This window comes from Engystomops pustulosus, chromosome 3 (assembly GCF_040894005.1).
Source record: "Engystomops pustulosus chromosome 3, aEngPut4.maternal, whole genome shotgun sequence".
NCBI lineage: Eukaryota > Metazoa > Chordata > Amphibia > Anura > Leptodactylidae > Engystomops > Engystomops pustulosus.
In genome coordinates this window covers 221,316,553-221,343,143 of record NC_092413.1, presented here as the reverse complement: position 1 = coordinate 221,343,143, position 26,591 = coordinate 221,316,553, and the positions used below count along the sequence as shown (strand labels likewise).

General features: G+C 43.5%; 4 protein-coding genes across 4 annotated transcripts in view; 1 reads left to right on the top strand and 3 right to left on the bottom strand.

Moving 5' to 3' along the window:
- Window positions 1-26,591, top strand: part of LOC140120742 (uncharacterized) — a 363,359-nt gene that overhangs the window by 180,364 nt on the left and 156,404 nt on the right. The gene's annotated exons all lie outside the window — the stretch shown is intronic.
- On the bottom strand, window positions 1,878-2,782 carry LOC140122958 (taste receptor type 2 member 39-like). The gene is made up of 2 exons (XM_072144204.1): window positions 2,045-2,782; window positions 1,878-1,973 (listed from the first exon to the last, which is right to left on the bottom strand). The coding sequence occupies exons 1-2, from the start codon at window positions 2,780-2,782 to the stop codon at window positions 1,878-1,880; spliced, it is 834 nt and encodes a 277-aa protein (XP_072000305.1).
- Window positions 21,325-23,717, bottom strand: LOC140122957 (taste receptor type 2 member 40-like). The gene is made up of 2 exons (XM_072144203.1): window positions 22,946-23,717; window positions 21,325-21,419 (listed from the first exon to the last, which is right to left on the bottom strand). The coding sequence occupies exons 1-2, from the start codon at window positions 23,715-23,717 to the stop codon at window positions 21,325-21,327; spliced, it is 867 nt and encodes a 288-aa protein (XP_072000304.1).
- On the bottom strand, window positions 25,552-26,490 carry LOC140122956 (taste receptor type 2 member 39-like). Its single transcript, XM_072144202.1, has one exon. The coding sequence runs from the start codon at window positions 26,488-26,490 to the stop codon at window positions 25,552-25,554; it is 939 nt and encodes a 312-aa protein (XP_072000303.1).

Below are 26,591 nucleotides of genomic sequence, written 5' to 3'. Positions count from 1 at the left end.
ATGGAAGCTCTAAGGGTGCATTCACACATTCAGTTTTTCAGATGCGATTTTCAAAGCCAAAGGTAGGAGTGGATCATGATGGGTGAGAACATATAATTGAGAGAAGCCACTCCTCTTTTTTTCACTCCATTCCTAATTTGGACACCAAAAACTGCATCTGAAAAAAATGAATGTTTGAACGCACCCTAAGGAAAGAAGGAAAGAATCAAAATCAATAGGGCATTGCCCCCGTCTGGAGAAAACAAGGTTTAATCGCCAGAGGTGACAGGGATTTTTTACTGTTAGAACTGTCAATCTGTGGAATAACCTGCCTCAGGCACTGGTCACAGCAGGGACAGCAGAAAGCTTCAAGAAGGGTCTAGATGCCTTTTTACACCTAAATAACATTGATGATTATGTTATATAGAATTGTTTCCCCTAATTCCCTTCCTCATCCAATCCCTTCCCTTCCTTGGTTGAACTTGATGGACAAGTGTCTTTTTTCTTAAAGTCTTCTCACATGCGCAAGTTACATTCTTGAAGATGACGTCAGTTAATTCCCTCTGAGGGATTGGATGATAGGATAGAGCCTCCTCTCTGGTGATTGGACAATGGGCACGGCCTATAGCCCCGGTACCCCTGAGGACACCACATTACGTGGCGAAACATGTCGGAGGGGCTACTGTGTGAATATTTTTAGATTCAGCAGTTATGAATAGCAGCTCTATTAGGGAATTGTGTGTTGGTGCTTCTAGAGTTGGTGTTCTAATTCTTAGGGCAAGTGTAAAGTAATCCTCCCCCCTCCTCCCCTTAGCACGGTGAGGTCCATTGTTAGGATATGTGTGTGTCCAAACCATTTGAATGTGGCGCTTGTAGTGGGGGTGATCAATAGAAAATGGAGGACTTCAGAGACATGAACCAGGGTGCATTTAACTGGCTATCCCAGAGCAATTAACGTGGGAGCCCTAGCCGGGCCCCACAGATAGATCACTACTATCACACATTGTTATGAGGCATGATCACAGTCTAATTTGTCTCTAACTACCCCCTCTTGGGTACATTTAGAAGCTGTGTCTCAAAACTGTTTTAAACACACATTCTTTTGTTTTGGTTGGTTTAATATTAGAGATGAGTGAGTATACTGAGCTTGATGCTCGTTCGAGTATTAGCGTACTTGAAACGGCTCGTTGCTTGGACAAGTATCTCGCCTGCTCGAGATCGAGCATTTACTTAAGGAAACACAGTGAAGAACAGTGAAGTATACATTGAAAACAGTGAATACAGGATCATTTAAGTGAAGAACACAGTGAAGAACACAGTGAAGAACACATTGCAGATGATTCCATACATCTGCTAACTTATCCGAAGACATTAGTGCCGAACGGTGTTCTTCGCAATAGTATATGAAGAACATTATGTGTGAAGAACACATTGCAGATGTATGGAAACATCTGCAATGTGTTCTTCACACATATTGTTCTTCATATACTATTGTGAAGAACACCGTTCTGCACGCATGTCTTCCGATAAGTTAGCAGATGTACGCGAACATCTGCAATGTGTTCTTCAGTGTTCTTTCAGTGAAAAATGCTCCAGTCTCCCATAGACTTCAATGGGGTTCGTTATTCGATACAAGCAGTCGAGCATCGGGAAAAGTCCGACTCGAGTAACGAGCACTCGAGCATTTTAGTGCTCGCTCATCTCTGTTTAATATTCATTAAATATATAAATAAAAGTTACATTTTAGTGACTAGAGGGTGTAGATGTCCTTGCTGGACAATTTTTTGTGCTGTTAATTCCGAATTTTTAAAAAACCCAGTCACATGGTGGTCAATATATATAAACTCTATTGCCCTTATACAAGTTATCTACTGCTCATCCAATATAAATTCTATCCTTCAGGACAACATGGAAGAACGTGTAACACTGAGACACATGTCTTTTTTAGTCCACTGTTCGTAGAGATGATGTAGAATGAGTGGAGGGTGGGGGAGCTGCACGATAGAATTAAGATCATCCAAAAGGCAGTTTTTTCCCAATAAATACAATATGCAAGTGTACTCACAACAAAGTACATGGTCTGCAGCACCAAGAAGAGGCTCATACTCTTTACAGCACTGATGTGAGACTCTAAGTTTGGCCTTCGAAAACCAGACCCTGAGCTCCTCATCCGTCTGGTGTGCATCCACAGAGAATGGAGTAACAGAGTAATTGCAGCAAAAAATACCAGGAATGGTGGACCTGAGCCTGTGAAGATAAGTACAGACTGTGTTTGACTACCCTCATACTTCATATTTCTATATACAGTCATATTGTCCATTGAATGATTTGTAAGATTTTTCTCTTGTATTCCATCATGGCTCCATCCAAGTGGAAGACTGAAAGATGCAGAAATCAGCAGAGAAGCCAGAAGGAACCGTGGGACCAGGGTGGAGATCTTGGTCTTCAGGAGGATAAAGAACTTCCAGCTGTAGCTCGTGATCTTCACACAGTAGAAGACACAGAGGACGGTGGCGAACCAGAAGTTAGTAAAATGCAGAAACGTTAAGAATAATGAAATTATTTTATACAGAACTTGAATGTTTCCAATATTCCATGAATCAAGCATGAGACTAATGTCTAACAAAAATGCACTGAGGAGGAATAAGCATCTGGATGTTGCCAAAGAAATCAGGATCTTCTCACCATCAAGAGACTTCATTCTTCTCCACTTGATGATGTTGGCAGCCACAATGATGAGATTTACTATCACCCCAGCGATGCACTCAGTATAATACAGAGACCTAAGTAATACCTCATCCATGGTAATGGTCCTTTAGATGCAGCAGATATCGTGTCTCTAAGCTCTTCCACAGAATGGAGGTCTGTGTGTAACGAGATTGTCACATGTTTCCTTCACGCAGATTTCCAGTCCTCGGCTCATGGAAATTCTAGGCTTCTGTTCCTTTCCATGCAAATCTGTGATCTGGGTCACTGGCGTTGAAAAATATCCACCAATTAGAATCCATTATAGCATCACGGATTAACCCCGGGATGGCGTGAGCTTCAATGATGGAAGGGTTTGAAAGAGAATATTTGTCACCCTGAAAGAAGCCACAAGATGCAGTGAGGAATGACCGGGCCAGATGGACATCACATTACAGCAACCAATAGAGGCTTCTCTTGGACATGAAATTTGTGAAGACTAGTAGGCTCCTCACATAGAGCTTCCATCCCTAGCATGGAGTTGTCATTAGATTCCATTGTCGTAACATGACAGATGTGAACCCTATATGCTATTAGGTGGATTTGATTTGGGGATATTCATATAGGCTTTGTCTAAATGGACCCATATTTTAAACCCTTAAACCCCTGCAGGCGACTGGGCTTCAATTCAAGGAACCAACTACTCCTAGAAATATTCTTCAATCAGTGGAAGTTGACCCAGAAATGTCATGAGATGCTGGTTCCATGACATAAAAGTCAGGGCTGCGTTGAGCGTTGGTGCTGCCCAAGGCACTTACACCCCCCATTGGTACCATCAAGCTTATGCCTCTGCCCATACACTTTAGAAAGATATTGACTGTATGCTTTTTATTATCTGCACAGAAATATGCTTACTATATTAATATAGTAATGGAACCAAGCTAATTATATAGATACAGTAACAGAACCAAGCTTCCTGTATATGTATGGTGACAGACACATGATTGCTGTATAGATACTGTATAGATGTAATGTAGACACTGTATAGATGTAGTGTAGATATGGTAACAGAAGCAAGCTACCTGTATATATATGGTAACAGACCTAAGCTTACTGTATAGATATGGTAACAGACCCAAGCTTACTGTATAGATATGGTATTTTCAGATAAAGGGGGCCATGTGCTCAACCCTTAACCCTCCATGATAACCACTACTGTACTAGTGGCTGGAGGGGCACATGGGTGTCCTGAGCACACTCCACCAACCACAAAGCTGTATAGATATGGTAACAGACAATGATTACTTAACAAAACCTGACTTACTGTAATGATTTACCAGAACCACACGTAGCGTATACATATAATAATAGGAAAGATTGGTGTATAGATTTGGTAACAGAACTAATCTTAGTCTAGAGATGTGAGAATAGTGAGAATACTACCAACTAAAGAGAACCATTCTGAGGGATGGTAAAACATCTGTGACTCTGGTAGGTTCTTGTACTAGGGTCCCACCACTTTAATGCCTGACCACTAGGAAAGAGCTGACCCACTCAGGCTCAGGTGTGCCAAATTTGGCCGTGCCTAACCTGAAAGTTCACCTCCCACCAGTATCACCTTTATATACCACTGGCAAAGCCACCGTTCATGCTTTTTGACAAAACCTTTGGGATTTCTTTTTTAAATACAAGAACCAGTGAGTATAACAATAACAAATCCGCTCTACTCATGCATCTGTGGTGGTCAAGTTCAGCCCTGGACTACCCATCACCTCTGGTCTCTGTTTGTATATAGAGCAGTGGTGGCGAACCTATGGCACGGGTGCCAGCTGTGGCACTCAGAGCCCTCTATATGGGCACCACCCAGTAACTGCTGTGGATTATGAGCAAAGTCTGGATATGTAAAATTGACAATACAATATAATTTTGCTTAAGCCATAGTAAGCCATAGCAGAGTTTACTATTATTTGTATACATAGCATAGTCAAAATGCTGTATATTGAATATCTATATCTATAAGTACAGTGATTGTCCCCATGCAGCTGGTGGCCCACTTAGCTTAGGGGCCCATCGGTAGATTTACCGGTTCAGCTGCAAACCAATCTGAGGACTCACAGTGCCCTCATCACCCTGGCATAGGTTTTGCATACAGATCATCATCACAGCAGTTTTATCAGGTCATGCTGGCACAAGAGAATCCCTTGGGTTGGGATCTCATCTCGGGTCGAGGGAATTTGCAGCCACAATAATTGTATGTACTATGAGACCACACAGAGGCTCCATGTAGAGTACAGTTAGGTAAAGTTCCTTTACACTTAGTATAGAATCTTCTATAGCATCTTTCTGCAGGTCTTGAATACAGATTACATTATTTCAGGTTTCTGTGTCTACTTAACATGTAAATTCTGCTGCTGACTTCCATGCAAATCTGTGCCCCAATGTGTAACTACAGTATCTGACGTCTGCAGGACAAACAAATTCATGCAGGAAAAAACAACATCTGTTCTCTTATTTCACCTCTTAAAATATGAAATTATATATCTCAGATCATTGAAATAAAAAGGAAAAATTAACCAAGGTAAAAAAATTTACAGATGTAGTCAGACATTAAAGGGGTTTTCCCACAAAAGAAAATTCTCACGTCTCAATCCCCTAGTGATGTTAACACAATAAAGATCATTTTAACCCCTTACTTTACAATATTACTCGGTTTTATTGCTGTTTCAGCTTCTATCAGTCAGTGATGGTCAGTGTAAGATTCCAGGGTGTGGGCGGGGCCTCCCTAGGCAGACACATTATTATCCATCTAGTTCTGTGGGGTGACAATGTGGTAAGTTTACCAGGGTACAGATCAGAGATGCATGAGATTTCACAGAAGCTGATAGACCATTACAAAGTTACACTGTGAGCTCTGCTACGTCTCACAGACATGTGCCTGCCTCCCCCTTCCCCCGGATCACTTATCTCCTTATAGTTTGTAGTTTGCAGTCTCTGGCTCTTCTCATGATCTCCTGGCAGGAAGTAATCAGTGTGAGCTACGTGCAGGGGGCGTGGCTTCAGGCTCAGAGCAGAGACAGACAGAAATCTCAGCATTTCCCATCCTCGGCTTATACTCGAGTCAATAGGTTTTCCCAGTTTTTTGTGTTAAAATTAGGTACCTCGGCTTATACTTGGGTCGGCTTATACTCGAGTATGTTCGGTATGTATCTGATGATGTAATAAAACAGCATGTTTCCATGGAGGAGGGGGGAAGTAAAAGTCCATGGAGGCTTCTGTGAATTCATGTGATCAGATACATACATGTTTTAGATGTTGCAAATGTAACTGGGTAAAGGACCTTAGATGACATCACCCTGGTCACATGACATGCTGAGAAGAGGCACGGACATGGGGAGAAGAAGATGGCAAAGGCTGGATGAGCAGAAATGCCCCCTCTGATAAAAGGTATAAAGTTGATTTAAGTGGATGCAGAGCACCTAGGACTGATTTCAGTATTTTATTAACTTTTATTTCAACAAAATGTGGACCTTCAAAGTTATAATAAAAGAACTTCCATGTTACCAGGGATGGGACAGGGACATGAGTAACACACATCTACCATCAGGTTATCTGTTGGTAGTTGTCGTGCAATGTTAAATTCAGATAATTTTACAGAGTTTTATTGCATTTATTTATGATCTTAGCTAAAAAAAAACTAAAACAGTTCCAAATATGCCAATTCTTATCTGTCCCCTTGTAATGCAGGTACTAGGTTCAGGGAAGACAAACAGGACAGTAAGTGCTAAGGATAGACCCCTTTCCCCTGCCTACTTACTAGAATCCTCTGGACGACAGGCCCTCCCTATGCCAAAGCGTCTTGTAACATGACAAAAAACCAAGCAAGAATGGTTGACGAGCCGGGTCACAACAGAGATAGCAGTCTGGACCAATCCTTTCCAATCCTACTTTCCTCTCCAAAGGACGTGTTTTTTCTAAGGCCAGACCTTTCACAGACCTGTTAACTTCGTGGCTGATTACTTGCAATTTTGAGTTAAAGGGGTATTCCCATTTCGGCAAATTATTGTTATTGTTTTCATGATAAAAAGTTCTACAATTTTCCAATATTTGTATGTTTTATACATTTACGTTAAGGCATTGCTGTAATGATGGCCTTTTCTGTTGTTTAAAAAATCCTCAACAAAACTTTTTGAAGGGAAACGCGTTGGTTATGGGAGATAAATTTATTCCAGGCTTTGGAGTTAACTTTGGACACAATGGGGCTTATTTACTAAGGGTTGGACTTTGCACCTTTTTCGGGGATTACACGGCTGTGACAGGTATTTAACAAGTGTCTGCGCTGGGATTGTGCCTTCATGCAGCACAAATCGGGGGAGCGTTCCGTCAGACGATCCGAATGATTCGGACTGAGCGTGGGATTTAACTTCAAAGATCAAGCACTTACATGCACCAGGAAGAAGGAGGTGAACTCCGGGGACCTGAGCGGGGAAGCGACTGATACAGGATATCGGGCGCAGGATCTTAGTGACTCCCCGCACAGCACATTATACACGGACAATGCACTTACATGCACCAGGAAGAAGAAGGTGAACTCCGGGGACCTGACCGGGGAAGCGACACATGCAGGATATTGGGCGCACGATCTTAGTGACTCCCTGCACAGCGCATTATACACGGACAATGCACTTACATGCACCAGGAAGAAGAAGGTGAACTCCGGGGACCTGAACGGGGAAGCGACTGATACAGGATATCGGGTGCACGATCTTAGTGAATCGCAGGAGGGTGCATGATCGTCGGACAACGCACTTGCTGTGAACTCCGGGGACGGGGTACGTAAATGTCCCCAATGGCACCATAAAGCTGATCTGCGAGTTATAATGACAAACATTCCCAGTTGGTGCTGGATTATTGTACTACTCCTGCTACGTGACCTGCGGTCCTAGAAGGATAGCACAGACCATGATTGATGAAGGGATATAAAGGTGAGTTGGACTGAATTTTCTTTTCACTTTGTCTGTTTTAAGAGTAATGTACATGCTAATCTATGGTTTTGTGTTTTTCATTCTGTAATCTGTGTCTGACATTGTTTCTTAATTAGACTGGGAGGTAGTAAACATTACCCATTTAACTCCACATTAAGGCACTTTAGTAAAGATACATAATCCTACCCGTAACATTAACCCCATAAACCATTAATAACTAAACATAACTAAGAAATGATGACACGAGGCTCCTGTTGGGAAGAAAAGGTCACAGCTATTTATTGCTGATAAACTCAATTATTATTATTTTAATATTCTCAAAATCAACCGCAATCTCTGTTCGTTTCTTTGGAAACCATAGCTGCCGAAGTGGTTTGTTCATCCGGACTCCCGAACCACCACTTCGACTTCCGAAAAAATGCACATCAATTCTCTTTTCCGCCAGCTGAGACTTGAGATGATCACCGAAAACCATTATTACTGTAATACTCAAAATTACCCACAATCTCCGTCCATCTCTTTGTAAACCATAGCTGCCCGAAGTGGTTTGCTCAACCGGACTCCCGAATTAGCACTTCGACTTCCGGGCAAATTCACATCAATTCCCATTTTCCATCAGCTGTGACTTGAGATGATCACTGAAAACAATTATTACTTAATACTCTCAAAAATTAACCACAATTTTCATCCATCTCTTTGTAAACCATCGCTGCCCGAAGCGGTTTGCTCAACCGGACTCCCGAATCAGCACTTCGACTTTCGGGAAAAGTCCACATCAATTCTCATTTTCCGTCAGCTGTGACTTGAGATGATCACTGAAAACCGAAAACATCAAAACACAAAAACCAAGTAACAGTAGGGAGGGAGGGAGGGAGGGACAGCTTGAAGATGGAGCGGGCAAGAGGAAGTGCAGGCCCAGTGCCTGCCCTATAAAGGCTCAGCTATGGGAGGGACTGAGCAGCAGCAGCAGGGAGGAGAAAGGAAGCAAATACCACCCCTATTTAAAGTGCAACACTAGGACACCCCCAGTCTGTGGGTACCCTCCTTATACAGTCGGGGGCACCCTTCAAGATTAAATAACGATTGTTTCTTTCTTGAAGTTTGTATTCACTTTGTTTTTGCATGATGCCTTAACGGCTGGAAGCTTAAAGAGGACCTGTCACCTAATTTATCGGCATTAGGAGATGTTACTAAAGTAAGCAGCTCCTAGTGCTTGATCAAACGCCGCAGTGTTAGAGTGATAGCGGTACCGGAAACCTCCGGTAACGCTATCTAACACTGCAGCGGGGTACAGTGTAATTGTCGGACAGCTCGCAAAGCTGTCCAACTTATCCATGAGGGGGCGGGGTTGGGGCGTGGCTAGGGGTGGTGACTGGCGCCTAGCGCGTGGCAGTCACTGACGGCCTATGGAGCAAGCGGGGTGGTCCGGGGAAGAGGCAGCGCCTCGGACCACTCCCTCATGTATCCGATGAATACATTGTACCCCGCTGCAGTGTTTGATAGCGTTACCGGAGGTTTGCGGTAACGCTATCACTCTAACACTGCGGCGTTTGATCAAGCACTAGGAGCTGCTTACTTATTTAAGCAGCTCTTAGTGCCGAAAATTTAGGTGACAGGTCCTCTTTTAGCACTGAGCCACTGTGCTTAAAAATAGAAAGCGAGGCAGCACTTGCTTTCTATTTTTTTGGATCACTATTGCTTACCTTCGAGTCGGTTCGGCTGAGGCTTGCACCCGCACCTGTATTCATTATCCAGTTTATCAATGTGCCGCTCTTAATAAAAAAAACATGGCGCTCAGACTTTTCATTAAATAACATTTATTATACGTATTTCACACCACAGCAAATCTAAAACACATTTCCAATATCCTTCTAAACTTTTTACTTGGAAGGTACTATGTCACCTAAAGCAAACAATATAAACAATGTACAAATTATACATAACCCATAACAAAAGTAGAATTGTGTATTTTTTGCTTCCAATTTTCCTTCTCCGCTGTACTAAGGAGACGAAACAGCACTGTCTACAGCTGGGAACCTGTTCCTTCTGGAATACATATACTGGTTTGGATTTAATCCCCCATCATTTCATTAGGCTTCTTGGAAGTCATGCTTGATGTACAAGGTAGCAAAAAGAGGCGTGGTAATCCCAGAAATTCCCTAGTGGAGCTACGATGGCTATAAGTCTCCACACGCCTACAATGTGGCCCTAATTGGCAAAGTCTCCATAAGGAGAACTTCCTGACTACTATGGGGCAGATTTACTTACCCGTCCGAGTCGCAATCCCCAATCCGGTCTGTCCGCATGAATGAACAGCTGCCGCGAGTGCATGTAAGTGCTTGGCTTGCGACACAAATTTGAAAGTTAAATTCGGCGCTCAGCCCGAATCCGCCGGGTTGTCCGATGGTCACGCCCCCCGATTTGTGACGCATAAAAGTTTAAAAAATCTGACCACGTGCGGCAAAAACCCTGTGAATTGCGGCCAAAACCTTTGTATAAGGGCTTGTATCTTGCAGAGTGAGTTGTAATTTCTGGTACCACTTTCTGCCATCCACAATTTTTCTTTTTTTACTTTTCAGTGGTATGAGAGTTTGTTTTCTGCAGGGTGGTCACTTTATATAACAGTATATTGTGGGCTTTTAGATCATTCCAAAAAAAAAATATATATATGGCTGGAGCAGCTTGAAAAGCCGACACCGTTGGGTCCCTGTTTGATTACAGCGGCCAATGGTGCTGTCCTGACCACTGCTGGGCACTTACCTCTTAGCTATTAGCACGGCAGGGATCTGATGAGTGAACGGGAGCATGGAGAGAGGCGACTACATACTTTTTATTATTTTTAAAGCCTGCCCATCCATATTTAAAATATGTCATATACCTGGACAACCCCTTTAATTGCTACATTTTAGCTTCTTTCTCCACAGGTAATTTACATAATAGATAGTTTATTGGTCTGATGATATACTGGAGTATTTCTGTGTTGCAACATATGGAGAAAATTTACCTCTACCATAATAAAGTAGGAGCCCTGTCTTGGCAGACCTGGGGACCTCCTCTGCTATACCAGCCAATCAAATACACCCAATGATTAGAATTGTTCTGACTGATGGTCCAGTTTAGGTTCGGCCACCTGTCCCAGAAATATTAGCAGCAGAACAGCCAATCCGGCAAACTGATGCCCCTAGCAACTAGCCCTAGCTATGATTAGCCTGGAGTTGTCCATCTGTCAGGCGGCCAAAAACCCAAACCCCAACTATCACTCATTTGTAATTATGTTGTAGAAGGGTTGTCAATTAGTGAAGAACAGAACCCTGCCATAGATGTCAATTGAATGTCAATGTTTAAATAAATAATTTTGGCAAATTTGGAGTTAATACAAGTCACATGATGACTTATACTGTGTTACTCCTATAAACAAAAACTGATTATAGCTATAAAGTTCCTTAAGCAAGATGCCTACATAATTACATTGTAAGAGTAAAAGGATTTATAGATTTTAAATGAAAAAGAAAAACTTATTGAGTCCCACCTCAACAAATAACGTCAAACTCTATCTACTTATTCTACTGGATAGGACATAAGTTACAAATCACTCGAGGTCCAACCATGATCGGGAAGAAGAGTGAGAGACAGAGGGACATTCTCCTGCTCTTAATCACTGAGCATCTTACCTCTGGGGTTCTCTAAGATATCTAAAATAATTTGTTGGTTTAGTGAGACAACCCTGTTAACTTTTGTGACCAAATTGACCAGAAAAAAATAAATGCAAAACATCCAAGGCTGACACATAAATAGTTTTTCAAAATGATTCTCGTAGTGCCCGTCCGGATTAGGGATGAGTAGACTCAAACCGATTTGTTCTAGTCCCTGAACTTGGACTTCAGTCAAGGTTGGCATTCAGGCTCACCCCCATCGGTAACACCCACGTGTGTCACGTCTGTGCTCATTGCGAGTATTAACCCTTTAAAAACCGCCAGCACAGTCACCGATGACGGCACAGGGAGCGATGTTCTTAAAATACATGAGGACGCGTCACTCAGATGCCTTCAGATTAATTTAAAAGGTTAACACTGCTGGCATTTGAAGGTTTAACACTAGTGATGAGCGAGTATACTCGTCCGAGCTTGATGCTCGGTCGAGTATTAGCATACTCGGACCGGCTCGTTGCTCGGACGAATATTTGCCCTGCTCGATAACAAGCATTTAATTAAAAAAAAAAGAAGTGAAGAAGAGTAAAAAAAAACAATTAAAACATTTAATTTAATCATTTAATTGAAGAAAACAGTGAAAGAACACAGTGCAGAACAGATTGCAGATGTTCGGGAACATCTGCGATCTGTTCCGGAGACACGCGTGCAGAACGGTGTTCTCCGCAATAGTATTTGAGGAACAATATGTGTGAAGAACAACTTGCAGATGTTTCCAAACATCTGCAAGTTGTTCTTCACACATATTGTTCTTACAAAAATTACTGTAACCATAGACGTTAAAAAAAATTCTAGGCATTAACAAAAATTTCACTACAGTCATAATGAACCTGGATAGTAGATAAGAAACAGTGACAATTGTGATTATGAAAGAAAACAATCATGTTGAGGGGAATTTACCATACGCTGACGCATAAAGGCCACGTCTCCTCCTGTCACGGCGGATACGAGACAGAGGCACGTGGACAAAGACCTCTTGAACAAGGAACACGGCTGTCAGGCAAAACTACAGCAGGTCCGGCCTAGTGGAGTTTTACATAAAACTCTGCAAATGAATGTTTGCAAGTTTTTACAAAGTACAGAGGCGTTCCCGTCACGCACCAGTCTACTCAGCCACTCGCGGTGATTGCGCAAGAAATTGCAATTATTTCAGTAGTGTCAATGTGAAGTGGAAAGGGTCTTCTAGAAACATCTTCTCACCCCAGAACACATCCTAACGTGGCCTGAAGAATAGATCAAGTAGAGGGAATGGAGCAATGGGGGGGCACAAAGTATCATCCAGCCTATCAGCATCGGATTCTGCAAATGCAAAAATCTACCAGAGACAAAAAGATTCATCGCTACTAAGAGCAATATCTGCAACACCAGGAATAAGCTCATGCTCTTCAAGGCTCCAAAATGTGACTTTAGGTTTGGGTTGTGAATCTGTGATCCGCTGCTCCTCATTTTTTTGGTGTGCATGAAGAGAAAAAAGATTAACAGGAAGTTGGCACCACAAAATATTATGAACGGTAGAAAAGAGCCTACAACACAAATCAGGGACTGTTCATTTAAGACTGTGATAATACTTGGTCCAGAATCTGTATTATTTCCAATAGAAGCATTAGATACATTCTGTAGAAAGTAATATCCGTACCAACCAAATGGAAGGGTGGAGATGAATGACATGAGAAGAGCGGCTGTGACCAGCCATGGGACCATGGTGGAGATCCTGCTCCTCAGGAAGACACATAGTGCACAGTTGTAGGTGACTATTCTCACACAGTAGTAGACACAGAGGATGGAGACAATCCAGTGACTGACGAAGAGCAGGAAAATAGTCTGAATAAATAGGATTAAGGTCACAAATGTTGATTGCAGTGGCCAAGTATGGAAATGACTGATAAAGACCCGAATGAAAATAATAACAAAATACAGGACCCTGGAGATGGCCAAGTAGCTCAGGATCTTATCACAGGTTGGGAGAGATTTCTGGCTTTTCCATTTTATGATATTTGCAGCCACAATCATCATATTTACTGTGAACCCCACCAGACACTCCATGTAGAGCACAGACAGGAGAAGATACGGAAGATAATATTCTGTCATTGTCATAGAGGATGTCTGATCTCTCCTCTCGTGTCTCGGCTCAGGTTCTGTATACAGATAACATTCCCCCGTCTTCTTTATAGCTGTTATTTTTCCATTACTCAGGTAAATGATCTAACCTTTGGTGACTTCTATGCAAATCTATGATCCGGCTGTGCAGACAGTGGTAAATCTGTAATAGAGTCTGTCCTGCACACAACAAACTAATACAAAGAGTGCGAGCAAGTGATGGGACGCCTCTGATTTCCTTAGTCAAATGTTACAACTAAAATTATCATCACGGCTCATATTTTCAGAAATAAAATGTAATATTTATCACCCGTATGAAGTGGGTTCTGAAAATGATAAAAAAATAAGATCCTTAACCTACTAAAGTAAAGTCTAGAAGAAGTTGTAATGGAAAACCTGATCTATAACTCTTTTCCTCAACATTCCGCTCTCTTACAAGTCCTTGCCGGTTGGACACTACTCCGGTGTCCGGTGTGAATTAAGAAAAACTCAATTAACTGGAAGGTGGATCCTTAAAAAAGTTTAAAAAACAAAAAAGAGCCATTCACAGATTCATTCACCATCATACTTCCATAGTCATAACCAACCCAACCCAACAGAAGACCTCTGGAGATGGCCAAGTGGCTCAGGATCTTACCTCCGCTCTGAAGAGATCTTTGACTTTCCATTTCATGAAATTTGCAGCCATAATAATCATATTTACTGTGAAATCATCTTATACCATGACAATTGCTCAATGTTCATTGCTATCAAGGGGTCGCATGAAAGCAACGCAGCCGCACCACAATCCGATCGTGTGCGACACAATCCCCTGATAAATACCCGTCACAGCGGCTCAAACCCCGAAAACATTGGAAAATCCAACTAAAGTGCAATGTCGCCTGTGGGAGATTTGGCCCAGTAGAGACCGTGGTAGCGGGGTGCTGTGATGCAGTTCAAGACAGTGACACCAAAGTTTAGTCCAAAACAGGTCTAGCCTGTGTTTATTGCAGCAGCAAAATAAAATAGCCTTTTCATTCAGGCATTAAATAAACAAAAATCCTACCCGCCAGGGTGCTATCTATACAGGTATTCCACTAACTCACCACTATACAAAATCACTTGGCTTGCTCCAGGCACAGAGGTCAGGGCTGTGTGCTCTCCAGCCTCCTTTCAGAGAGAGACCACACTCTCAGCTCTGCTAGGCAGCTTTATGCAGGCTGATAAGGCTGCTCCCAGCACCTGTGTCCAAGGTGCTGGACACCACAACCTCAGCACTAAGGCCTTGCATAATAGGAAAACCTAGGGGAAACATACCGCCCATCCACAGTTAACCCCTTCAGTGTCTCACATACCCTCCCCCTCTGTTTGACCCTGTGGGGGCGAACACTTTTGGCCATCAGACAGTGGGTACGAGACAGGGCATCGGCATTCCCATGCAGCTCTACTGCTCGATGTTCTACCGTGAATTTGAAATTCTGCAACATTAGGAACCACCTTGTGACCCTGGCATTCCTCTCTTTGGCCTGACTCATCCAGGTGAGGGGAGAGTGATCGGTCACTAGTGTAAACTGTCGCCCTATCAAGTAATACCTCAGGGATTCCAGAGCCCATTTAATCGCCAAGCACTCCCTCTCAACTATACTGTAGTTCTTCTCAGGAGGAGTGAGCTTGCGGCTCAGGAATGTCACGGGATGTTCCTCACCCTCCACTACTTGGGACAGGACAGCCCCTAAGCCCACGTCAGAAGCGTCAGTCTGCAAAACAAAGGTCTTGATGAAGTTAGGGGTGATCAGTACCGGTCCCTCGCACAAAACCCTCTTAAGTCGCTGAAACGCCCCCTCAGCCTCTTCACTCCACTTTACCATTACCGACCTGCTACCCTTGGTCAGGTCAGTCAGGGGTGCCGCTATTGTCGCAAAATCGGGAATAAATCGGCGAAAATAGCCCACTATGCATAGGAAAGCCCTCACTTGCTTCTTGCTCATAGGTCGTGGCCACTGCTGTATCGCCTCCACTTTATTTACTTGGGGTTTGATGACACCTCGCCCAATACGGTACCCCAGGTAACGGGCCTCTTCCAGACCAAGTGCACATTTTTGGGGGTTCGCTGTCAACCCTGCTGCCCTCAGAGAGTCTACCACTGCTTGTACCTTGGCTAGATGACTCTCCCAATCGTTACTATAGACTATGATGTCATCCAGGTAGGCCGAGGCCTATCTCCGGTGAGTTTTTAGCACGAGATCCATTAACCTCTGGAACGTGGCGGGAGCCCCATGTAGCCCAAAGGGAAGTACCACATACTGAAAAAGCCCATCAGGAGTAACAAAAGCGGTCTTCTCTTTGGCCCTGTCAGTAAGGGGTACCTGCCAATACCCTTTCGTCAGGTCAAGGGTGGAGAAGAACCTAGCCTGTCCAAGTCATTCTATCAACTCGTCAACTCTGGGCATAGGATAAGAATCAAATTTGGACACCTCGTTCAACTTCCTAAAGTCATTGCAGAACCGTAGGGAACCATCAGGTTTGGGAATCAACACAATAGGACTCGACCAGTCACTTTTAGACTCCTCGATAACCCCCAGGTCTAACATCTGCCTGACTTCTTCGGATATGGCAAGCCAGCGCGCTTCAGGGACCCGGTAGGGTTTTTGGTGTACCCGGATGTGGGGTTCGGTTATGATGTCATGCTTAATGACTGAAGTACGTCCCGGTAACTTAGAGAACACATCAACGTTTCGGAGCACAAACTCCTTCGCTTCCTGAATCTGGGCCCTGGAGAGGGACTCCGAGATCCGTACTTCAGGCACCTTGGCATCGGGTACACCTACCTCCGGTGTCACCTTCTTGGGGACAGACGCTTTTTCTACTCCCACGGCCATCAGGGACTCTCTTTCCCTCCATGGCTTTAGGCGGTTCACGTGGTATATCTGTTCGGGTTTCCTCCTCCCCGGCTGAGATACCTTGTAGTTTACCTCCCCCACTTTCTCCATGACCTCATATGGACCTTGCCATTTTGCCAAGAACTTACTCTCAACGGTGGGCACCAGAACTAGCACTCTGTCGCCTGGGTTAAAGGTCCTGAGTCTGGCTGATCTATTGTAGACCCTAGACTGGGCCTCTTGTGCCCTTGTCATGTGCTCCTTTACAAGGGGCATTACCGCCGCTATGCGGTCCTGCATAAGGGAGACGTGTTCAATCACACTACGGTGGGGGGTCCTCTCCTGTTCCAAGGTCTCCTTAGCTACATCCAAAAGCCCACGTGGGGAACGGCCATATAACAGCTCAAAGGGTGAGAAACCCGTGGAGGACTGGGGAACTTCACGTATGGCAAACATCAAATAAGGCAACAAACAATCCCAGTCCTTCCCATCTTTGCTGACCACCCTCTTTAGCATCCCCTTTAAGGTCTTGTTAAATCTCTCGACCAGGCCATCTGTCTGAGGATGATATACAGAGGTGCGGAGCTGTTTAACCTGGAGTAACTCACACATCTCCTTCATTAGTCTAGACATGAATGGGGTTCCCTGGTCAGTCAAGATTTCCTTGGGGAGGCCTGTACGGGAGAATACCTGGAACAGCTCCCTAGCAATGTTTTTGGAGGAGGTGTTCCTTAACGGGATTGCCTCTGGATACCACGTAGCCTAGTCCAGGATAACCAGGATGTACTGGTGCCCCCTTGTGGACTTGACTATGGGGCCAACCAGATCCATTGCAATCCGTTCAAACGGCACCTCTATGATTGGTAACGGTACCAGAGGACTCCTGAAGTGGGACACCGGCCACCTCCTCGTGGCCCTCGACCTCCCCAGCTAGGACCTCTAGGGGAGAGAATTCATCACATGGGGTCACCACTACTGCTGGTGTGGGTACATTGCCCTCAAAGGGTTCAGGGGCCAAGGCCGGACACACCTGATGTCAATTATCTGCAACAGCACCTGAGGTGGGTCTTCGTCTCCAGAGGTCCCAAAACACCAGTAAGTCTCTGCCGATAATAGCCTCATGAAACAGGGTCCCCACCACCCCCACTTCATGGGTAATAGTACCACAAGGGGTATGTAGGTGGATGACAGCAGTGGGATATTCGCAAGTGTCCCCATGTATACACAACACTCCCACTTTCCGCCCACTGTATAGTCCAGGATCAACCAAAGTTCCCCGCACCAGGGTGACCAGACTCCCTGAGTCTAGCAAGGCTTCCACCGTGTGACCCCCGATTGTGACCATACACACGTGGGGTTCCGCATCCGTGACCAACTCGGCTGCCTGAACCGGCCGGGCAAACAGCTTTTGTGGGACCGGCCTGTCCAACCCACCGCTGGAGCCGAGAGGGCAGAGAACGGGTGAACTTGTCGAGAACCACTCTCTCTACCATCTGTGCTGGGGTGCAGTCCTCTGGTTGTAGCCACTTCCGGACAAGATGGATCAGGTCATGCATTTGGGAGCGTGGGGGTAGTCTTTCTGAGTATGCCCACTGGTGGACCCGGCTGGAACGAACTTGAACGGTGACCCCAAGACGAGCCAGAATCTCTGCCTTTAGCTGGGGGTACTCACGGGCCTCCGTTTCACTCAGGTCGTAGTAAGCCTTCTACGATTTGCCTGTCAGGAACGTTGCCAGGACATCTGCCCACTGCTTAGCTGGTAACTCCTCTCGCTCAGCTACTCGCTCGAACACAGTGAAATACGCCTCCACGTCGTCGGTCGCCGTCATTTTTTGTAAAGCCTTTTGTACTGCAGCCCGTGCGGAACACTGGACAACCGGGTACCCTTGCAAACCAAGGGACCCCTCAGTAGTCGTCGCTGGCGGTGCTGCCATAACGCCAGAAAACTTTTCTATCATCAGCTGGAACATGGCTTGCTGCTGACAGGACCTCTCCTCCTGTTGCTAGAGCATGGCTTGCTGCAGCTGCCGATTAGCCTGGGACTCTTCCTGCTGTTGCCGGAGCATGGCTTGCTGCTGCTGCCGATTAGCTCTGGCCTCCTCTTGCAGGTATTTAATAAAGTCTTCCATCTTGGCTTTATCCTGCAATTTGTCTGCTGCTTTCACCCAGGCCATGCAATGTTGCAGGATGTAGCGAGCCTTCCCGGTGTGTGTCTTTTGAACTGCCCGCAATCCGAAGCACCATATGTGGGAGATTTGGCCCAGTAGAGACTGTGGTAGCGGGGTGCTGTGATGCAGTTCAAGACAGTGACACCAAAGTTTAGTCCAAAACAGGTCTAGCCTGTGTTTATTGCAGCAGCAAAATAAAACAGCCTTTTCATTCAGGCATTAAATAAACAAAAATCCTACCCGCCAGGGTGCTAACTATACAGGTATTCCACTAACTCACCACTATACAAAATCACTTGGCTTGCTCCAGGCACAGAGGTCAGGGCTGTGTGCTCTCCAGCCTCCTTTCAGAGAGAGACCACACTCTCAGCTCTGCTAGGCAGCTTTATGCAGGCTGATAAGGCTGCTCCCAGCACCTGTGCCCAAGGTGCTGGACATCACAACCTCAGCATTAAGGCCTTGCATAATAGGAAAACCTAGGGGAAACATACCGCCCATCCACATTTAACCCCTTCAGTGTCTCACACTCCATAAAGCTGATCTTCGAGTTATAATATATCTATATAACATCATCGGCTGGTGCTGGATTATTGAACTACTCCTGCTACGTGACCTGCGGTCCTAGAAGGATAGCACAGATATAAAGGTGAGTTGCATGAATTTTCTCTTTTTTCTTTGTCTCTTTTGAGAGTAATATACATGCTAATGGGGATTATATCTTTTCTATGGTTTTGTGATTTTCATTGTGTCTGACATTGTTTCTTAATTAAGATTAAAAAACGATTGATTCTTTGTTGAATTTTGTATTCACTTTGTTTTTGCCTTAACAGCTGAACAGCTGGAAGCTTAACCACTGAGCCGCTGCGATCAGATGTCAAGGTCAAAAGAGAAAACTCTTAATAAAAAAAAATATGACACTCCGACTTTTTATTAAATAACATTTATTACACGTATTTCACACCACAGCAAATCACAAACACAATTCCAATATCCTTCGAAACCTTTTACTTGGAAGGTACTATGTCACCTAAAGCAAACAATGTGAACAATGTAAAAATTATACATAACCCATAACAAAAGTAGAATTGTGTATTTTTTGCATCTGATTTTTTCTCCTACGCTGTACTAAAGAGTAGAAACAGCACTGTCTACAGCTGGGAACTTTATCCCCCATCCCCCACTTTATCCCCCAACTTGTAATCCCCCATCCTGTCATTAGGCTTTTTGAAAGTCATGATTATGTTGAGGGGAATTTACCATACGCTGGCGCATAAAGGCCATGTCTCCTCCTGTCATGGGGGATAAGAGGCAGAGGCACGTGGACAAAGACCTCTTGAACAAGGAACACAGCTGTCAGGCAAAACTACAGCAGGTCTAACCAAGTGGAGTTTTGCATAAAAGCCTTTACAAAGTACAGAGGCGTTCCCGTCACGCACCAGTCTACTCCGCCACTCGCGGTGATTGCGCAAGAAATTGCAATTATTTCAGTAGTGTCAATGTGAAGTGGAAAGGGTCTTCTAGAAACATCTTCTCACCCCAGAACACATCCTAACGTGGCCTGAAGAATAGATCAAGTAGAGGGAATGGAGCAATGGGGGGGCACAAAGTATCATCCAACCTATCAGCATCGGATTCTGCAAATGCAAAAATCTACCAGAGGCAAAAAGATTCATCGCTACTAAGAGCAATATCTGCAACACCAGGAATAAGCTCATGCTCTTCAAGGCCCCAAAATGTGACTTTAGGTTTGGGTTGTGAATCTGTGATCCGCTGCTCCTCATTTTTTTGGTGTGCATGAAGAGAAAAAAGATTAACAGGAAGTTGGCACCACAAAATATTATGAACGGTAGAAAAGAGCCTACAACACAAATCAGGGACTGTTCATTTAAGACTGTGATAATACTTGGTCCAGAATCTGTATTATTTCCAATAGAAGCATTAGATACATTCTGTAGAAAGTAATATCCGTACCAACCAAATGGAAGGGTGGAGATGAATGACATGAGAAGAGCGGCTGTGACCAGCCATGGGACCATGGTGGAGATCCTGCTCCTCAGGAAGACACATAGTGCACAGTTGTAGGTGACTATTCTCACACAGTAGTAGACACAGAGGATGGAGACAATCCAGTGACTAACGAAGAGCAGGAAAATAGTCTGAATAAATAGGATTAAGGTCACAAATGTTGATTGCAGTGGCCAAGTATGGAAATGACTGATAAAGACCCGACTGAAAATAATGAAAAAATACAGGACCCTGGAGATGGCCAAGTAGCTCAGGATCTTATCACAGGTTGGGAGAGATTTCTGGCTTTTCCATTTGAGGACATTTGCAGCCACAATCCTCATATTTATTGTGAACCCCACCAGACACTCCATGAAGAGCACAGACAGGAGAAGATACGGAAGATAATATTCTGTCATTGTCATAGAGGATGTCTGATCTCTCCTCTCGTGTCTCGGCTCAGGTTCTGTATACAGATAACATTCCCCCGTCTTCTTTATAGCTGTTATTTTTCCATTACTCAGGTAAATGATCTAACCTTTGGTGATTTCTATGCAAATCTATGATCCGGTTGTGCAGACAGTGGTAAATCTGTAATAGAGTCCGTCCTGCACAGAACAAACTAATACAAAGAAAGCGAGCAAGTGATGGGACGCCTCTGATTTCCTTAGTCAAATGTTACAACTACAATTATCATCACGGCTCATATTTTCAGAAATAAAATGTAATATTTATCACTCGTATGAAGTGGGTTCTGAAAATGATAAAAAAATAAGATCCTTAACCTACTAAAGTAAAGTCTAGAAGAAGTTGTAATGGAAAACCTGATCTATAACTCTTTTCCTCAACGCTCCGCGCTCTTACAAGTCCTTGCCGGTTGGACACTACTCATGTGTCCGGTGTGAATTAAGAGAAACTCAATTAACTGGAAGGTGGATCCTTAAAAAAGTTTAAATAACAAAGAAGAGCCATTCACAGATTCATTCCCCATCATACTTCCATAGTCATAACCATACCAACCCAACAGAAGACCTCTGGAGATGGCCAAGTGGCTCCGGATCTTACCTCAGCTCTTAAGAGATCTTTGACTTTCCATTTCATGAAATTTTCAGCCATAATAATCATATTTACTCTGAAATCATCTTATACCATGACAATTGCTCAATGTTCATTGCTATCAAGGGGTCGCATGAAAGCAACGCAGCCGCGACACAATCCCCTGTTAAATAACTGTCACAGCGGCGCAAACCTTGAAAATTGGAAAATCCAACTAAAGTGCGATCCGCAGACCCTTAGTAAATGTCCCCAATGTCTCCATAAAGATGATCTTCGAGTTATAATGACAAACATCATAGGCTGGTGCTGGATTATTGTACTATACCTGCTACGTGCCCTGCGGTCCTAGAAGGATAGCACAGACCATGATTGATGAAGCGATATAAAGGTAAGTTGGATGAATTGTCTTTTTACTTTGTCTCTTTTGAGAGTAATGTACATGCTAATGGGGATTATATCTTTTCTATGGTTTTGTGATTTTCATTGTGTCTGACATTGTTTCTTAATTAAGATTAAAAAACGATTGATTCTTTCTTGAATTTTGTATTCACTTTGTTTTTGCCTTAACAGCTGAACAGCTGGAAGCTTAACCACTGAGCCGCTGCGATCAGATATCAAGGTCAAAAGAGAAAACTCTTAATAAAAAAAATATGACACTCAGACTTTTTATTAAATAACATTTATTACACGTATTTCACACCACAGCAAATCACAAACACAATTCCAATATCCTTCGAAACCTTTTACTTGGAAGGTACTATGTCACCTAGAGCAAACAATGTGAACAATGTAAAAATTATACATAACCCATAACAAAAGTAGAATTGTGTATTTTTTGCATCTGATTTTTTCTCCTACGCTGTACTAAAGAGACGAAACAGCATTGTCTACAGCTGGGAACTTTATCCCCCATCCCCCACTTTATCCCCCAACTTGTAATCCCCCATCCTGTCATTAGGCTTTTTGAAAGTCATGATTATGAAAGAAAACAATCATGTTGAGGGGAATTTACCATAGGCTGGCGCATAAAGGCCACGTCTCCTCCTGTCACGGCGGATACGAGGCTGAGGCACGTGGACAAAGACCTCTTGAACAAGGAACACAGCTGTCAGGCAAAACTACAGCAGGTCTAACCAAGTGGAGTTTTGCATAAAAGCCTTTACAAAGTACAGAGGCGTTCCCGTCACGCACCAGTCTATTCCGCCACTCGCGGTGATTGCGCAAGAAATTGCAATTATTTCAGTAGTGTCAATGTGAAGTGGAAAGGGTCTTCTAGAAACATCTTCTCACCCCAGAACACATCCTAACGTGGCCTGAAGAATAGATCAAGTAGAGGGAATGGAGCAATGGGGGGGCACAAAGTATCATCCAACCTATCAGCATCGGATTCTGCAAATGCAAAAATCTACCAGAGACAAAAAGATTCATCGCTACTAAGAGCAATATCTGCAACACCAGGAATAAGCTCATGCTCTTCAAGGCCCCAAAATGTGACTTTAGGTTTGGGTTGTGAATCTGTGATCCGCTGCTCCTCATTTTTTTGGTGTGCATGAAGAGGAAAATGATTAACAGGAAGTTGGCACCACAAAATATTATGAAGGGTGGAAAGGAGCCCGCAATACATATCAGGGACTGTTTTACATTGAAGACTGTGATAATACTTGGTCCAGAATCTGTATTATTTCCAATAGAAGCATTAGATACATTCTGTAGAAAGTTAAATTCGTACCAACCAAATGGAAGGGTGGAGATGAATGACATGAGAAGAGCGGCTGTGACCAGCCATGGGACCATGGTGGAGATCCTGCTCCTCAGGAAGACACATAGTGCACAGTTGTAGTTGACTATTCTCACACAGTAGTAGACACAGAGGATGGAGACAATCCAGTGACTAACAAAGAGCAGGAAAATAGTCTGAATAAATAGGATTAAGGTCACAAATGTTGATTGCAGTGGCCAAGTATGGAAATGACTGATAAAGACCCGAATGAAAATCATGACAAAATACAGGACCCTGGAGATGGCCAAGTAGCTCAGGATCTTATCACAGGTTGGGAGAGATTTATGGCTTTTCCATTTCATGATATTTGCAGCCACAATCATCATATTTATTGTGAACCCCACCAGACACTCCATGTAGAGCACGGACAGGAGAAGATACGCAAGAGAATATTCTGTCATTGTCATAGAGGATGTCTGATCTCTCCTCTCGTGTCTCGGCTCAGGTTCTGTATACAGATAACATTCCCCTGTCTTCTTTATAGCTGTTATTTTTCCATTACTCAGATAAATGATTCGATCTTTGGTGACTTCTATGCAAATCTATGATCCGGCTGTGCAGACAGTGGTAAATCTGTCTGTCCTGTTCCTTAGTCAAATATTACAACTACAATTATCACTACGGCTCATTATTTATCACTGATTTAAAATGGGTCCTGAAAATGATAAAAAATAAGATCCTTAACCTACTAAAGTAAAGTCTTGAAGGAGTTGTAATGGAAAACATGATTGATCTTTACTGTAACTCTTTGAGAGCTGAAATTGGGAGTTTTCCTGTTCATTGTTGCCCTTCGAGCAAAGTTCTGTCCCTGCTAAACGATTGTGAATATGGACAGCGAGATTTATGAGTGAGCCGAGTCTCCTTTCCATTTTGTATCTCTAACAATACATTGCTGTTTAATATTACTGTGAACCCCACCAGATATTCTACATGTTTCCAAGAGAAGGTTTGGAGTTGAAACTCTGCTCCAAAAAAAAAATCCCAATTCAGCGCTCCAATTTGTGGAACCATTCTAGGATTTTATTAATAAAATAAAATTTAAAAATACTGTTTTCTAAAATACACTGGGAGACGTATTTATAGTTATTTTGAGACCCGGACCGGGAACATCATCAGGACCCGCACCGGTCCAGGTCTCAAAACGCGTCTCACATTTTATATATTTTATGTATTTTAGAAAACAGTATTTTAATTTACGTGCATTTTAAGGATTTATTTTATAAATACCTACTATTTTTTGCACAAATTGGAGCTCCAAATTGAGATTGTTTTTGGAGCAGAGTTTCAGCTCCAAACTACCTCGTGGATGCAATACTATACCCTCCGTGTCACGGGTGTACCTGCGATTCATGTCCCCAATCGCAGGCACACCCATACCCCTCTCAATGGTGGCGCAACCCAGCCCTCACTTACCTCTCTACACTCCTGCTTCTTCCTCGTTAAGTCGACGGCCCGCGGGCATAGGCTCGAGAAGATATAAAGGGCCACTGCAGCACAGATTGCCGCTGGCCACTTACGGCTTTTCCATAAATGCCGGCTGCTCCCATCAATCCCCGCCGGATCTTTGAGCTACCAGCCTCAGAGAAAGCTTCCCATGCGTGTTCCCAGTGTTCCTTGTATTCCCGCTCTGATCTCCCATTGTGACCTTGGACCTGACGCTGACTCTGCAGCTCTGCCACCTGTCCTGAACTTCTGCCTGCTCCTGACCACGAGATTGCCGTTTCTGTACCTTGCCTTGGCTATCACTGCCAGCTAGTCGCACCTGTGGAACAACCTGGCGGCTCTGGTGAAGACCGGGTGCTCCAAGGTGTTCACTGACCCCGCACCCTGACACTCATGGATTAAGGCAATACTAAAAGTGTTACAAGTAATTGTGGCTTTAACACAACCAGAGGACGTCAATGTGTATTCACGTCTTTACACCTAAAAGCAGATACATACAATCCTGCATTATATCAGTGCGTTCCTTTGTTTTTATCTTTTTATATTTACAATTTGTCAGATAGACCACATAGCGCACGAATAGCAGAAGATATTGGGTAAACATTTCTATCATCATCCATTGTGAGAGTCTTCCTTCTTTTTGAGTGTAAGATGAAATGATTGGATTGGGTAAATAAGTTACATCACTTTTTAAAGTCCAGTCCATTTGCTTTACATTTTTATTGTTATGGTTTTGGTCACAATTCTCTGACATGACATGTACATAAATTGCTGAGATAGAGTAGATAGATTTTATACTTGAGCACAACATTTAAGAACATGAAACATGGAGACAAATGTCTTCTTTAGTTCATTGTTGCTAGAGATGATGTAGAGCGAGTGGAGAACTGGGGGGCTGCAGGTAACAATAATAGCAATCCAGTATCCGGTTATATTTCCATGACAAGCAGCATATGAGTATGAAGCTACTAGAAAATATACTGTCTCCAGCACTAAGAAGAGGCCCATACTCTTTACAGCTTTGAAGTGAGACTCTAAGTTTGGGCTTCGAAAGCCGGATCCGGAGCTCTTCATCCTTCTAATGTGCATCCAAAGAGAATGGAGTAACAGGAAGCCTACAACACAAAATACTACAAATGGCGGGCATGAGATGATAAGAAGTAGGTATTTGCTTTTCTCATATGACTGTAATTGATCTTCATACTCCATATCTCTGGAGATATTCATATTTCCCATTGAAACATTTGTTAGATTTTGCACTTGTATTCCATTATAGCCCAAACCAAATGGAAGACTAGAAGATATGGAGATCACCATGGAAGCCAGAAGGAACCATGGGACCAGGGTGGAGATCTTGGTCTTCAGGAAGATGAAGAACTTCCAGCTGTAGCTTGTGATCTTCACGCAGTAGAAGACACAGAGGACGGTGGCGAACCACAGGTTAGTAAAATGCAGGAACGTACTGACAAACAGTAGTGAAAAAATAAACAGTTGGTCTTTATCATCCTGCAGATGAAATATAGAAGAAAGGTAAATCAGGAAGGAAACAGAGAGGTACAAGCAGATGGATGTTGCCAAAGAGCTCAGAATCTTATCACCAGTATTCAGAGATTTCATTGTTTTCCACTTGATGATGTTGGCAGTCACAATGATAACATTTACTATCACCCCAGCAATGCACTCAGCGTATAGAACATATGCAAGAACAAACCAAAGGGATATCACATCCATGTTCTGACTCTAAGCTCACCCACAGCTTGGAGGTCTATGTGTAATGATTTGGTTGTACTTCTTCTTTATACAGATTCCGAGTCCACACCTCATGAAAATTT